Genomic DNA, 16,203 nt, shown 5'->3' with positions numbered 1-16,203 from the left:
GGGGTAGGGGGGTGGTCCCAGGTCTGGCCCTGGGGAGGCCACATCCTCACCTTCAGCCTGGTGTTGGGAAGACTCGGGGTTTTGCTTTACACCGTGTAACCCTTGAGTGACCCCTGCCGCGTCTGCCATACCCCAGGCTGACCGCAGGACTGTATGACCTGGGCCGTACTGTCCTCTGCCTCGACTTCATGATCTTCACGCTGAGGCTGCTGCACATCTTCACAGTCAACAAACATCTGGGGCCCAAGATCGTCATCGTGAACAAGATGGTGAGGGGTGGGGTAGGACTGGTGTGGGCGGGGCCAGAGGAGGAAAGGGACGGAGCCAGGGAAGGTGTGGAGTCTGGAACGCAATGTCAGGGAAGGAGGCGGGGCTTTGGATGCAGGGGCGGGGCCAGAGGAGGGAAGGGCAGGGCCCAGATTGGTCTCATCTTCCTCTTCTGCAGATGAAGGACGTGTTCTTCTTCCTCTTCTTCCTTGGCGTGTGGCTGGTTGCCTATGGGGTGGCCACGGAGGGGCTCCTTAGGCCCCAGGACCGTAACCTCTCGAATATCCTGCGCCGGGTCTTCTACCGGCCCTACCTGCAGATCTTTGGGCAGATCCCCCAGGAGGACATAGACGGTAAGGAGGGCATAGACGGTAAGGAGGGATGAGAGGGCCTGACACCCTCCCTCTGAGTCCCCTCTCTCTCTCCTCTATCTCTGGGTCTCTGACCCCTCCTCCTTCTCTTTGCGTCTCTGTTCTCCCCTCTTTCTGGGATTCTGTCTCTCTCTCTGCTCTCCCATGCCCGTCTGGATTTCTGTCTTCCTTAGGTCTCTGTCTCTCTGGCTCCATCTCTATCTCCCTTCACAGCGAGCCTCATGAAGCCCGACAACTGTTCATCGGAGAAGGGCATATGGGCGCGCCCCTCAGGGACCCAGGCAGGCTCCTGCGTCTCGATTTATGCCAACTGGCTGGTGGTGGTCCTCCTCATCATCTTCCTGCTCGTGGCCAACATCCTGCTGGTCAATTTGCTCATCGCGATGTTCAGGTGAGTCCCCACTGCTCTCTGATGATCTGACCTCATCTGGGTGACCTCACCCAGCATGACCCTTGACCCCAGCGTGATTCTTGATCCCAGCTTGACCCTTGACCCCAGTCTAAGCAATTCTAGTTTTAGTCTCTGACTCTGATTTAAATCTAATGCTGGCTTGTCCCCAAACCCAGTCAGAGTCTGCTCCTGACCTGGACTTTGGAATCTGATCTGCTCTCTGAGCCCAGGCTGAAGATTTAAAAATTTTTTTATTGTGGCAAAATATATATAACAAAATTTGCCATCGTCACCATTTTTAAGTGTACAATGCAGTGACATTAATTACATTTATAATGTTGTACAACCATCACCACTATCTATTTCCAAAACATTTTCATCACTCCAAACAGAAAGTGTGTACGCATTCAGCAAGGGTTAACTCCTCATTTTCCCCTCCCCTGCCCAGTTCCTGGTAACCTTTAATTTACTCTGTGTCTATGAATCTGCCTCTTGGAGGTGATTCATGTAAGTGACATCATACAATATTTGTCCTTTTGTGTCCGGCATAATGTTTTCATTGTGCAATCATGTTGTAGCACGTGCCACCACTCCATCCCTTTTTATGGCTGAATAATACTGATGTATTGATATAAGACATTTTGTTGATCCATTCATCTGATGATGGAAACTTGGGTTGGTTCCATCTTTTGGCTATTGTGGATAATGCTGCAATGAACACTGCTGTTCACAATTGCTGTTTGAGTCTCTGTTTTTTATTTCTTTTGGGTATATTTCTAGAATAGAATGCTGGGTCATATGGTAATTCTGTTTAGCCTTTCTGCATCCTTACTAACAGTTGTTATTTTCCTTATTAAGAGGTTCTAGCCATCCTAGTGGGCATGAACTGGTTATTTCATTGTGGTTTTGATTTGTATTTTCCTAATGACTGGTGCCATTGAGCATCTTTCCATGGGCTTATTGCCCATTTGCACATCTTTAAAGAAATGTCTGTTCAAATCCTTTGCCCATTTTTTAAAATAAATTTATTTATTTATTTTTATTTTTGGCTGTGTTGGGTCTTCGTTGCTGCGCAGAGGCTTTCTCTAGTTGCAGTGAGCGGGGGCTACTCTTCGTTGCGGTGCGCGGGCTCCTCATTGCAGTGGCTTCTCTTGTTGCGGAGCACGGGCTCTAGACGTGCGGGCTTCAGTAGTTGCAACACGCGGGCTCTAGAGCACAGGCTCAGTAGTTGTGGCGCACAGGCTTAGTTGCTCCGCGGCATGTGTGATCTTCCTGGACCAGGGCTCGAACCCGTGTCCCCTGCATTGGCAGGCGGATTCTTAACCACTGCGCCACCAGGGAAGCCCCCTTTGCCCGTTTTTTAAATTGAGTTGTTTGTATTTTAGTGTTTGAGTTGTAGCAGTTCTTTATTCTGGATATTAAACTCCTATCACATATATAATTTGCAAATATTTTCTCCCATTCTGTTGGTTGTCTTTTCCTTTTCTTGATAATATCCTTTGATTCTTAAGTTTATTTATTTATTTGTCTGTGCCACACAGCTTGCGGGATCTTAGCTCCCTGACCAGGGATCGAACCGTCATCCCCTGCATTGCAAGGTGGATTCTTAACCACTGGACCACCAGGGAAGTCCCTGGGATTTTCTATTTCTATATGTAGGCTATATCATCTGTCAATGGAGACAGTTTTACTTCTTCCTTTCCAATTTGGATGCCTTTTAGTTCTTTATCTTGCTTGCTGTGGCTAGACCTTCCAGTATAATGAATAGAAGTGGTGAAATTTGGCATTTTTAAAAAATATTTATTTTCTTTATTTTTTGGGCTGCATCGGGTCTTAGTTGCAGTATGCGGGCTCTTTGTTGTGGCGCGCGGGTTTTTCTCTCTCTAGTTGTGGTGCGCAGGTTCCAGAGCATGTGGGCTCTGTAGTTTGCGGCACTAGGGATCTCTCGATGAGGTGCAGGAGCTCAGTAGTTGTGGTGTGCGGGCTTAGTTGCTCTGCGGCATGTGGGATCTTAGTTCCCCAACCAGGGATCGAACCCACGTCCCCTGCATTGGAAGGCAGATTCTTTACCACTGGGCAACCAGGGAAGTCCCAAAAGTGGGCATCCTTGTCTTGTTCTTGATCTTTGGGGAAAGTTTTCAGTCTTTTTTCATTGAGTATGATGTTAGCTGTGGGTTTTTCATAAGTACCTTTTATCATGTTGAAGAAGTTTCCTTCTATTTCTACTTTTCTGAGTTTTTTTGTTTTTGTTTGAACCATGAAAGGGTGTTGGATTTTGTCAAATGCCTTTTCTGTGTCTTCATGTCAATTGAGATGATCACGTGGTTTTTCCTTTGTTCTATTAAGGTGGTATATTACATTGATTGATTTTTGTATGTTGAACTACTCTTGCATTCCTTGCATATATCCCACTTATAATCTTTTCAATATGCTGTTGCATTAGGTTTCTAGTATTTTGTTGAGGATTTTTGCATGTATATTCATAAAGGATATTGGTCTGTAGTTTTCTCGTGATATCTTTATCTGACTTTGATATCATCATGGTAATGCTGGCCTCATAGAATGAATTGGGAAGTGTTCTCTCCTCTTCAATTTTTTGGAAGAATTTGAGAAGGATTGGTGTTAAATCTTTTTTAAATGTGTGGTAGAATTCACCAGTCAAACCATCCGGTCCTGGGCTTTTTTGTTGGGACATTTTAAATTAGTGATTCAATCTCTTTACTTGTTATAGGTCTTTTGAGATTGTCCTGTTTCTTCTTGAATCAGTTTAGGTAATTTGTGTGTTTCTAGTAATTTGTCCATTTCATCTAGGTTATCTAATTTGTTGGTGTACAATTATTAATAGCATTCTCTTATAATCCTTTTTATTTCTATACGGTTGATAGTAATGTCCCCATTTTCATTTCCTATTTTATTATTTGTGTCCAGGCTTTTTTTTTTTTTTTTTTTTTTGCGGTATGCGGGCCTCTCACTGTTGTGGCCTCTCCTGTTGCGGAGCACAGGCTCCGGACGTGCAGGCTCAGCCGCCATGGCTCACGGGCCCAGCCGCTCCGCGGCATGTGGGATCTTCCCGGGCCGGGGCACGAACCCGTGTCCCCTGCATCGGCAGGCGGATTCTCAACCACTGCGCCACCAGGGAAGCCCCAGGCTGACTTTTGAACCTGACTCCAATCTCTACTTAATTCATGATAGCTTTCCCAACTTGACCTATGACATCTGACCCTGGACACTCCTAACCCAGCTATTAATTGCGTCCTGTAATAACCTCCAACTTTATTGATCTTGACATCTGCCTGCTGCCTTGGGCTTCAAACAGATATTGCGTGACAGCTAATCTTCATCCTCTCTTCCTGAAGGGGCGTTGACCTCCAGTGACCCTTGATCTCTGGTCCCCACAGCTATACCTTCGGCAAAGTACAGGCCAACAGCGACCTCTACTGGAAGGCGCAGCGCTACAGCCTCATCCGGGAATTTCACTCTCGGCCCGCACTGGCCCCGCCTCTCATCGTCATCTCGCACGTGTGCTTACTCATCCGTCGATTGCGCAGGCTCCGGGCCAGCTTGCCACCTTCCGCAGCCGTCGAGCATTTTCGTGAGACCCCCGGCTTGGCCCAAAAGAGAGAAACCTAGGGGGCGGAACCTGGAGAGAAAGAAGAGCATGTATAGGCTGGAGGAGGAGGACGCCCAGGAGCACTAGTGGGCAGGGCTTAGTCTGTCAGGGAGCTGGGCGTGGGATATTAGTGGGAGGCCTAGAACGGCGAGGGGGCGTGGTCTGGGAGATCACCAAAGCTCACGGTTTTGGGTGGGGAAGCTGGGTCTAGGAGCAGGCGTGGCCCGAGGATGGGCGAGCCCTTTGACTCTCTCCTGACCCCACTGTCCAGGGGTCCACCTCTCGAAGGAAGCGGAGCGGAAGCTGTTGACGTGGGAGTCAGTGCAAAAGGAGAGTTTCCTGCTGGAGCGAGCTCGGGACAAGCGGGAGAGCGACTCTGAAAGTCTGAAGCGCACGTCGCAGAAGTGAGGGCGGGGCCTGGCTCTGGGCGGGGCTTTTGGCTTAGGGAACAGAGCCCATGATTTAGGTCCTGCAAAGACCCAGGCTAGAGGTGGAGCCTGCAGGCACAGGGTCCTGGAATGCTAGGGAGAAAAGCTGAACCACTGAGGGCGGGTCTTCGAAGGTGGGCGGGGCTGGTAGGCTGCGGGCACCGATCTGAAACCCTGGATCCCCAGGGTGGACACAGCACTGCAGCAGCTGAGACAGATCCGCGAGCACGAGCAGCGTCTGAAAGGACTGGAACAGGAGGTGAGAATCCCGGGCCAGGCTGGGGGAGTATGGCTGGGGTGAGGGGCAGTAGGGTTCCAGTCTGGTGCCCTGAGGTCCTCCCTGTTCCCCAGGTCCAGTACTGTAGCCGTGTCCTGGGCTGGGTAGCCGAGGCCCTGAGCCGCTCTGCATTACTTCCCCCAGGGGGGCCGCCGCCCCCAGCCTCACCTGGGCCTAAAGGTCAGTGTGTGTGGTGTACCTGTATCTCTGGCATCTGTCACTACCTACGTCTGTGTCCCTACTTTCCGGGTCTCTCTTCCCCTACGTCGGAGTGTTTTTCTCTTTTACTGGCTTTCCTTAGTCCCTGGTTCACTCTCAGTCTCCTTTGGGCTTTTTGTACATCTTTCTTTTTGCCAGTCTCTTATTTTTTTCTGTCTTCGTCTCTATGCCCACCACCTCTTCTCTCTTCCCCCAGACTCAGCCCTGCTGGTGGACTTCAAAGAGGAGCTGCCATAGGGAGTTTTGGTCCCAGAGTAAGGCCTAGCAGGTCCTTGACCCCTGCACCTGGCGACCTTGTCCTTGAGGTGAACCTCATGCCCATGGACTACCACCTCAGCTGCTGTCACGATCACTGCAGGGAGTGTCATCCATGCAAACCACAGCAGGCTTGGATCCTCCCAGAACCAGCCCTACTCTGGGAGCATGAGCCGCTGGAGCCCAGGCATTCATTGCCTTTCAAGGCTGTACCACAGTCTGCTGGGCCAGAGAAGGCTGCAGGGTCATTGAGGTAAAGGACCAGAGCCCACTCACAGCTCCCCACACTGGGGAAATAAAGCCATTTGAGAGGAGTAGCATCCGGATGCTTGATTCTTGGGGAACTGGTGGGTGTATAGATCCTTTGGGGATGGGGGCTGAAGCTGGGGATGTGTTTGGGGTCCTTGGTTCGTTTGCTGCTTTATTTCAGGTATCCCCCAGCTGTTTCTTCCTCTCAGCCCCACTATTCCTGTGTGACTCAGGCCCAGCACCTCTTGTCTGCACTATTTTGATGACTCTCACTTCAGTGGGACAAGAACCCCAACCATCTGTACCCCCCCCATTCCTGCCTACCAATGAAAGAAGAACTCAGAGATAAAAAGGAGAGTATTTCCTGGAGTGGGGGTGGGTGGGTGCTATGTACATCTGCTTTGGCAATAGGGGTACAGATGATGCAAATTTGAGTAGATAACTGCATATGTGTCTTTAAAAAGTCTAATTAGTGGAAAATTGCAGGCCATGCACGCACGGAATTGAGGCAAATATGCATCATTATACATGCCGTTTAACTAAACAACCCATAACAAACTAAACTGGTAATGACAAGGTTGAACTGACAGCAATTATTAGTAAAATAGCAAAAAAGCCACCAACAACCAACACATCCATAAATGCAAACCAAAACATCCTTTTTCCAAATTGGAGGAATTCCAACTGTCTGCCACTTTGGATGCAGAGTAGCTCTGAAATATTGCCAAGTGTTTTGTGGCAACCAGATTTCTCTGGAAGATGCTGAATCAATTCTCACTAACACAAGTAGTAATAATAACAGTAATGACGACGGTGGCAACAACAACAGCTAACACGAGTGCTATGTGTCTGGCATTGTGTTTAAGTTCTTCACAGGTGCTAAATCAAGGAATTCTCATGACAACCATATATTAGGTAGGTACTAATGTCTCCATTTGCAGATAAGAAAACTGAGGCACTCATAAAAGTTAAGTGACTCACACAAGGTCTCACAGCTAGAAAGTGGCCGAGTTTGAATAGGAATCTGGGCCATCTGGATCCAGAGCCTTTGTAAAGCACTAATTTATATTTAGAAATGTTAAATGCTACGAAGCCCTAGGAATTCACTCAGTGGGCATGCTGCTTTATTAAGCTGTTGTCTCTCAGCTCCAAATCTGCCCTTCTGTATACTCAGCTCTGTGACGCTGGGGCTGGGACTCCGCAAGCCCCATTTGTTTTGCCAGCTGGGTTCCTATTAGACTCTGCCTAGAGGGGGCGCTAGAGGGAGAACGGTGACTGGAGGAGGAAGAGGGGATTTGCTGCTTCCTATTCCTGAGCGTAGCCCCAGAGCATTGCTTTCTCTGGTTGCAGCTTTCAGCTTCCCCCGCCCCAGCACTCCCACAAGTTCTGTTTATGCCCTCAGTCACACCCGCTCCATCCAGGCAGCCCCTTTATCTAGCCTGAGTTTCAGCTCCCAGGGTCACGTCTCCAAGAGTTTAGGTTCTGATAACTGTTCTCTCCCATTTTTCTCTCCAGTCCTGGGGGTGATATTTGCTTCGTGCAGTTTACTATTTCTGTGCTAACTCTGCTTCTTTATATTTATTTACCAGTTTTCTGAGACCCGTTTAATATATCTGAGACCCCTGTATTAATTTATTTCTGTTGGAGAGATACAACCTCCACTTCATTTCCACACATAAATCAGTTTGGAAACCAAAAGACCTGTAATTGAAGAGGAGGCTAGGCGCTCTTGAGGAATTACAAAATACTGCTAAAATTTATATTTAAATCTTTCTTACTTGTATATTTTCCCGCAGTGAACCTACTTCACTTCTCTGTTGCACAGCCCTAGTACAGTGGGAATCCTGGCCCCTTAAAATGACAATTGGTGACCACAAATGTCTCCACTTGTCTTGGTGCTGTGTTTTTGGAAGCCACACCACAGAGTTTAACTGGGCCATTACAAAGGTGGAAGATACTTCCTTTTAGGAGTGAGGAGGACCTCTTGCAGGTCACCAGCAAGGCCAGTAAGTGACTGGGTGTCCATTAACCAAGAGTGAGCAGCATAGCCATGATCTGCTACTCTAGGGTCCTCCGGAGGGGTTGCTGAGTGCATGCAACAGCTGTGGCATTCACTAGCCTGTGATCCAAAAGAACCCATAAGATATCTGCTCCAGTCTCAGATGTGGGAAGGGAGTGACTGTCAGTAGAATATGTAAGCCACTAAAATCTTAAACAAATAGGTCATTTGAAAGAGAGGTGTATTTTATACAAAAATGAAAACTCCAGATAAGAGGCTGCAGGTCGTCAGAGAAAAGGAGGCAGCAGGGTGGAGTGAGGACTCTAGAATGCATGTGCTTTGTGAAGGCTGAGGACCTGCTACATTAAAGGGACAAGTGGGGCTAGAGGAGACAGCTGTAAAGGCTGCTCAAAGCTGCCGCCAAAAACTGGAATGGATTTGGTAGCTCCTGTGAAGCCTACTTAGACAAGCCAAGGGGCTGATACGCAAACCTAGATTGAATTAGAGAAAACTGGGTATCGGATATGTTTTTGTTTCTCTTGGGTTAAACACCTAAGATTGGGGTGTCTGGGTTGTATAATAAGCGGGATCTTAGTTCCCCAACCAGGGATTGAACCCGGGCCCCGACAGTGAAAGTGCCGAGTCCTAACCACTGGACTACCAGGGAATTCCACTGTATAACTTTATCTGAGGCTGCTTAACTCTTTTCCTAAGTGGTTGCACATTTTACATTTCCATCAGCAATGTTATGAGAGAATTTCAGTTGCTCTGCATCCTCACTAGCACTTGCTATTATCAGTATTTTTAATTAGCCATTCTAAGAGGTTTGTAGTGGTGTCTCACTGTGGTTTTTTTAATTTTTAAAAATCTTAAAATATTTTATTTAGGGCTTCCCTGGTGGTGCAGTGGTTGAGAGTCCGCCTGCCGATGCAGGGGACACGGGTTCGTGTCCCGGTCTGGGAAGATCCCACATGCCGCGGAGCGGCTGGTCCCGTGAGCCATGGCCGCTGAGCCTGCGCGTCCGGAGCCTGTGCTCCACAACGGGAGAGGCCACAACAGTGAGAGGCCCGCGCACCGCAAAAAAAAAAAAAAAAAAAAAGATAAGGAAGATCCAAAAATGCTATCAGCAGCTTTGACCTAAATGATATTTATAGAAACTCATAACTGCAGAATACATACACTTTACCAGTGCTAAGCCATAAAACAAGTATCAATAAATTTACAAGGATTGAAATCAGAGTATGTTCTCTGACTACAACGTTAGTAAATTTAAAATCAGTAACAACATATTTAAGGAAACTCCAAATACTTGGAAATTAAAGAATATATTACTAAACAATCCGTAGGTCAAAGAATAAATCACAAAGAACTACCAAACACTTTAAACTGAAGGATAATAAAACTATAAAATATCAAAATTTGTGGAATGCAACAAAAGCAATGCTTAGAGAGAATTTTATAGCTTTACATGCTGAAATTAGAAAAGGTTTAAAATCAATGTCTTACAAGAAGGTTTCAAGAAAAGAAGTAAATCTAAAATGGAAAAAAAGGAAAATATAAAATCAAAAATCAATGAAATAGGAAACAGACACTAGATGAAAGTAAGAAATCCAAAACTGTTTGAAATTGTTTGAAATGATCAACAATATAATAGGACAGAAAGAGATATGCGCATCATCAATATCAGGAATGAAAGAGGATTATTACTACATATCCTATAGACATTAAAAGGATAATAAGAAAATATAAGAATTTTATGCCAACAGACTTAACTTAGATGAAATGGGGGAATTCCTTAAAAATACAACTTAACAAAATTGATATCAAATGACATGGGAAATCTGTATAGTCCTATCTCTGTTAAATACATTGAATTCCTTATCAAAACCCTTCCCACAAAGAAAATTCCACACCCAGATGGTTTCAAATAGTGAATTATATAGAATACTGAAAAAAACAAAACACCAAGAACAAGTACTTCGAAAATAGAAAAGGAGGAAACACTTTCCAATCCATTTTATAAGGCTACCATTACCCTAATGCCGAAACCTGATAAACATATTAGTAAAAGAGACCATTTAAGACCAATATCTTCATGAACATAGATGAAGACAGAAATCCTCAACATAAGTTAGAAAGCAAATCTTGCAATATATAAGAGTAATAACTAATGATCACATGGAGTTTGTCCCAGAAATGCAAGGTCGATTTAACATATGAAAGTAGCAAGGTAGGAGACTTCCCTGGTGGTCCAGTGGTTAAGACTCTGTGCTCCCAGTGCAGGGAGGCACTGGTTCGATCCATGGTTGGGGAACTAAGATCCCGCATGCCGCAACACGTGGCCAAAAGAAAAAAAAAAAGTAGCAGCAAAGTAATTCAGAAATAAACCATATGGTCCTTTTTTTTTTTTTTTTTTTGGACCACGATGCACAGTATATGGGATCTTACTTCCCTGACGAGGGGTGGAACCTGCACCCCCTGCACTGGAAGCACAGAGTCTTAACCACTGGACCACCAGGGAAGTCCCAGCATATGGTTTTTTGATTCTTGAAATAGAGTACAAAGACATCCAACTAGGAAAGAAAAGTCCTTTCTGGAATAACTGAATATCCATATGGGGAAAAAAATGAAACTCGAATCCCATTTCACACCATATACAAACATTAATTTGATATGAATCATTGATCTAAATGTAAAATCTAAAACTATAAAGCATTTAAAAGAAAACAAAAAAGAATACCTTTGTGACTTAGTGGTAGGCAAAAATTTCAAACATAGAACATAAAATGCAATCATCTTTAAAAATTGATCATTTAGATTTCACCAAATTAAAAACCTCTGCTCATCAAAAGACTTAAGAAAATCAATAGGCAAGTCAGAGACTAGGAGAAAATGATCCTGAGATACACAGCTGACAAAGACTTGTATTTAGGGAATATAAAGAACTCCTACAGCTTAATTAAAAGATATACAACAGGGGTATGGGAATAATAGGTACAAACTATTATGTATACAATAAAAAAGCTACAAGGACATACTGTACAACACATGGAATATAGCCAATATTCTATAATAACTATAAATGGAGTATAACCTTTAAAATTTGTGAATCACTATGTTGTATACCTGTAACTTATGTAATACATCAACTATATCTCAATTTTAAAAAGATATACAATTAAAAATGGGTAAAGTATTTAAAAGGACACTTCACAAAGACATACAAATGGCCAATATATTAATACATCTGAAAAAAGTCCTCAACATCATTAGTTATCAGAGAAATGCACATTAAAATCACAGTAATAGGGGCTTCCCTGGTGGCACAGTGGTTGAGAATCTGCCTGCTAATGCAGGGGACACGGGTTTGGGCCCTGGTCTGGGAGGATCCCACATGCCGCGGAGCAACTAGGCCCGTAAGCCACAACTACTGAGCCTGCGCATCTGGAGCCTGTGCTCCGCAACTGCGCGATAGTGAGAGGCCCGCGCACCGCGATGAAGAGTGGCCCCCGCTTGCCACAACTAGAGAAAGCCCTCGCACAGAAAAACGAAGACCCAACACAGCAAAAATAAATAAAAATTAATTAAAGCTCATACCAATCTCATGATGTTAGTTTAAAAAAAAAATCACAGTAATATACTATTAAACCCCCAAAATTAAGTATAATTGGTACAAGACTAATGGTGTCCTCCCAGATACTTTGCAGAAATAAACCGAAATCTTTCCTGCAGTAAGACACCTTCATCTTAAGGCCTTAAATTATTCCTACAAATAACTTGTCAAGAACAGGGAGAATCATAGCACATAAGGGGAAAAGGGCACTAGTGAGAACTGACAGAAACAACAGATGGCAGAATAAAATGAGCAAAGACATCAAATAAAGGAATCATTAGACAAAGTCAATAAAATAACTGGTTTCTATTTTTTAAGAAATAAAGGAAAAGTTTGAAAATATCTGAAGGGAACAGGACCCTATAAAAAGTGATTTCACAGATTTAAAAAGAAATGAAGGACACAATAATTGAAATTAGAAGTTTACTGAATGAATTTAACAGTGGATTCAATTCTGCTGAAGACAGTATTTGTGAACCGAAATACTTAGGTCAGAAAAACAACCAAGAACATAGCACAGAGAGATAACAACATGGAAAATACAAAAGGAGGTTAGTAAACACAGAAATCAAAGAAATTTTTGAAAGTCTGACAGATATTTAATTGTTCTTTTCAGAAGGTAAGAACAGAAAATGGTGCAGAAACAATGTCTGAAAAGATTAAGACAATTTTCCAGAACTGGTGAAATAAACCAATCTCAGATTCAAAAAGCCCAATGAAGTCCACTGGAGACAAAAGGAACTCTGTATACAGACATTATTTTATATAAAACACTTATAAGAAGAATACAGACTATTGCAAAGGAGAGACATAAAGGTGACTTCTCAATATCAAAAATGGAAGCCACAAGACAATGGTAGGATATGATCAACATTGAAAGAAAAAAAGCCTGCTCATCTAGTACCTTAAATCCTAATAAAATATTTTTAAATGAGGGTAAAATAAAAATAGTTTACAACAGACAAAAACATTTTGACAATCAGTCACCAACACATCTTCATTAATGGAAATTCTAAAACATCTTTCAAGCAGAAGGAAAGTAATCCCAGATGGGTGATTTGAGAACCAAGAGAAATAAAGGACAAAAAATACATATGTAGTAAATATGCAAGAAAATCCGAATAAAAAAATAACTATATGAAACAAAATAATAATGTCCTGGAAGGTTAAAAAGTAAAAATAAAAACCATCAAAATAATAAAATATAAGTTGAGAAGAAAGTAAATAGAATTCAAATATTTTAAGTTCTTTGTATCTTCTGGGAGAAGGGGAGACATACTGTAACTTCAATAAATTAAGTGTGCATTTTTTAAGTTCTAAGGTGATCACTAAATAAATACAGAGTGTACAACTTTATAACTGTAAGGAAGAGAACATTATAATGATTTAAAAAAATACTGGTCTGTACCAAAATTGAGAAAATTACGAAGATTAACACCAAATGCTGGCAAAGATGTGGAGCACCTGGAACTTTCATACACTGTTGCCAGGAGTGTAAATAGTACAACCATTCTGAAAAAGGTCTAGCAGTTTCTTATGAAAATGGGCTTTTTAAATCTTAGTTTCTTATTAAACTGCTAGACCCAGTAATTCCCCTCCTATGGATTTACCTAAGAAAAATAAAAACATATGCCACAAAAAGACTTTTACGGGACGGTGGGGAGGGAGACACAAGAGGGAAGACATATGGGAACATATGTTTATGTATGACTGATTCACTTTGTTATAAAGCAGAAACTAACACACCATTGTAAAGCAATTATACCCCAATAAAGATGTTAAAAAAAAAAAGACTTTTACAAGAACAGTCATAGCAGTTTTATTCATAATAGCCCAAACTTAATGAAATAGAAAACAAACAATAAAATCATCAACAAAGCCCAAAAGTTCTTTGAAAGAACTAATAAAGTTGACAATCTTCTAATAAGCTTGATCAAGAAAAAGGAGGACTTCCCTGGTGGTTCAGTGGTTAAGAATCCGCCTGCCAATGCAGGGGACATGGGTTTGAGCCCTGGTCCAGGAAAATCCCACATGCCATGGAGCAACTAAGCCCATGTGCCACAACTACTGAGCCTGCGCTCTAGACCCTGTGAGCCACAACTACTGAGCTCGCGCGCCTACAGCCTGTGCTCCGCAACAAGAGAAGCCACCGCAATGAGAAGTCCATGCACCGCAACAAAGAGTAGCCCCCACTCACCGCAACTAGAGAAAGCCCGCACGCAGCAAGGAAGACCCAACGCAGCCAAAAATTAATTAATTTTTTAATTTTTTAAAAAGAAAAAGGAGGAAAAGTACAAATAACCAGTATTAGGAATTAAAAAAAGGGGACATTACTATAGATGCTGCAGATATTAAATAAATAATAATAAAGAATATTAACATTACTGCACCAATAATTTCAAAAAATAGGTGAAATACTCAAATACCTTTTAAAAATTAACCAAAGAACTACCCAGGAAAAATAAAGAACCCAGGAAGTCCTATAATCATTAAATAACTTGAAACTGTAACTGAAAATCTTTCAAACACACATATGTGTTCATGCACACACTTACACAGACATATATGCAAACCTTTCTAATACTAGATGTCATTAATGGCAAATTCTACCAACCTTTAAGAAAGAAATGCTCTTCTAGAAAACAGAAAGAGGAACACTCCCCAACTTATAAGACCAGCTCAACCTTGATACCAAAATTTATCTGAAAACTCAAAAGCCCAAAAATAGCTAAGATGCTCCTTAATAAAAACAAAGTGAGAAGACATGCTCTAACAAGTATTAAGCCTTATTATAAATTTGTAGTAAGGCAGTGTGAATTGAGACAGGGGCAAACAAACAGGCTAATGGAACAGAACAGAGAGCCTAAAATTAGACCCATCGTTATATTAAGTCTGATACACGATAGATATGCCTTAGCAGACCTGTAAGTAGGGGGTGAACTTCTCAATAAATGGTGCTAGAACAACTGGGTATCCATACAGCAAAAAAAAGAAACTGACCCCTACCTCAAATAACTGCAAAAATCAATCTCAGAGGGACAAAAGAAGTAAATGTGAAAAACAACACCATAAAATGCTAGAAAATATAAAAGAATGATCACTGTGTTATACTACTCCAGGGGACAAAATTACTGCTGATGTGAATGGTGCCCCTTGAAACACCACACCTTGGTATAGGAAAAGATTTCTCATAAAAGACACAATAAGCAATGACCATAAAATTTCAATTTGATACATTTTACTACACTAAAATTAAAAATTTCCTTTTTTGAAAAGACCCCAAAAGGAGAACAGAAAGAAAAACTGTAGAATGGGAGAAGATATCTGCAACCTACCTAACAACAAATGACTAATATCCAAAAGATATAAAGAACACCTACGAATTTGGAAGAAAAATATGGACAACCCAATAGGAAAATGGGCAAGAGGCTTGACAGGCACTTCATAAATATTTTATAATATTTAAATAATTATTAAATAATTCATTTAATTAAATTATCCCAATAACTATTACAAATATGTCATTAATAATCAGTGAAAGGCGATTAGAATTACAATGAAATACAACTGCACACCAACCAGATTGGGAAAAAATGGAAAAGTCTAATAATACCAGGTGTTGATGAGATGTACAGCAACCAGGAAGTCTCATCCTCAATTAACGTTACTGTATATTGTCATAACTACTTTGGAGAACAACCTAGTATTAGTAGTAAAATCAAATATACACATACCCTATGGCCCAACAACTCCCAATATATTCCCTAGAGAAACTCTTTCACTTGTGCAACAGAATACAGTAATAATAATAACTAACACATTGTGCTTGCTTTGTGTCAGGCATTGTTCTAAATGCTTTACATTTTTAAATTACATTACTCTTCACAATAACCTTAGGAGGTAGGTACTATTATTACCTCCATTTTACAAAAGTGAAAAAAATTTAAACAGAAAGTTACACAACTTTCTCATCGTTACACCTCCAATGAGTGGTAGTCAGGATTTAACACAGTCTGGTTTCAGAAGCAGCTCTTAACCAACTACATTCTTCTACTTCTCACAAGAATGTTCTCAGCAACATTATTCATAATTGTCATAAAGTTGAAAGACACAAACGCCCATCAACAGTAAAATGCATAAATCATAGACTATTCAAACAAAAGAATACTATACATACGTGAAGAAAATAAAGGAACTACAGCTACACTCAACAATATAAATTTCACAATGTTGAGCAAAAGAAGCACAGCGTAAAATATTCTAGACAGAATGAGTCCATATTTCTAAGTTCAAAACAGAAGCAAAATTAAACTAGTAATTTAGGGATGCACATATACATGGAAAAAGCATAAAGAAAATCAAGGATATGATCACCACAAAAGTCAGACTTGAAGTTACCTCTAAAAGGGAAGAAGGGGTACTTGACTGTGAAATGATAATGAGAGAAGCTCTTTCAGAGTCATGGTAATATTCTTCTTGATCTGGGTGGCAGTTACACAGATGTAAGCTTTATAATTATTCATT

The 16,203-nt window shown here is 42.0% G+C and overlaps 1 protein-coding gene across 13 annotated transcripts in view; it reads left to right on the top strand.

Annotated features, from left to right (window-relative positions):
• The window catches only part of TRPM4 (transient receptor potential cation channel subfamily M member 4), a 37,291-nt gene extending 28,367 nt beyond the window's left edge, over positions 1-8,924 (top strand). For 6 of the 13 annotated variants that reach the window (XM_067719981.1, XM_067719977.1, XM_067719979.1 and 3 more), the window contains 8 exons: positions 137-269; positions 446-620; positions 852-1,029; positions 4,428-4,621; positions 4,911-5,043; positions 5,254-5,326; positions 5,401-5,524; positions 5,760-6,138. In XM_067719981.1, coding sequence (XP_067576082.1) covers positions 137-269; positions 446-620; positions 852-1,029; positions 4,428-4,621; positions 4,911-5,043; positions 5,254-5,326; positions 5,401-5,524; positions 5,760-5,800 — 1,051 coding nt within the window. In that variant the 3' untranslated portion in view covers positions 5,801-6,138. The other 7 variants (XR_010939188.1, XR_010939189.1, XM_067719978.1 and 4 more) reach the window with 7 other exon arrangements.
• The last annotated feature ends 7,279 nt before the right edge of the window (positions 8,925-16,203 follow it).

The sequence above is a fragment of the Pseudorca crassidens genome, chromosome 20 (genome assembly GCF_039906515.1).
Source record: "Pseudorca crassidens isolate mPseCra1 chromosome 20, mPseCra1.hap1, whole genome shotgun sequence".
Classification (NCBI taxonomy): Eukaryota; Metazoa; Chordata; class Mammalia; order Artiodactyla; family Delphinidae; genus Pseudorca; species Pseudorca crassidens.
Note: the sequence above shows the minus strand (reverse complement) of the source record. Positions and strands in the feature narration are given on the sequence as shown.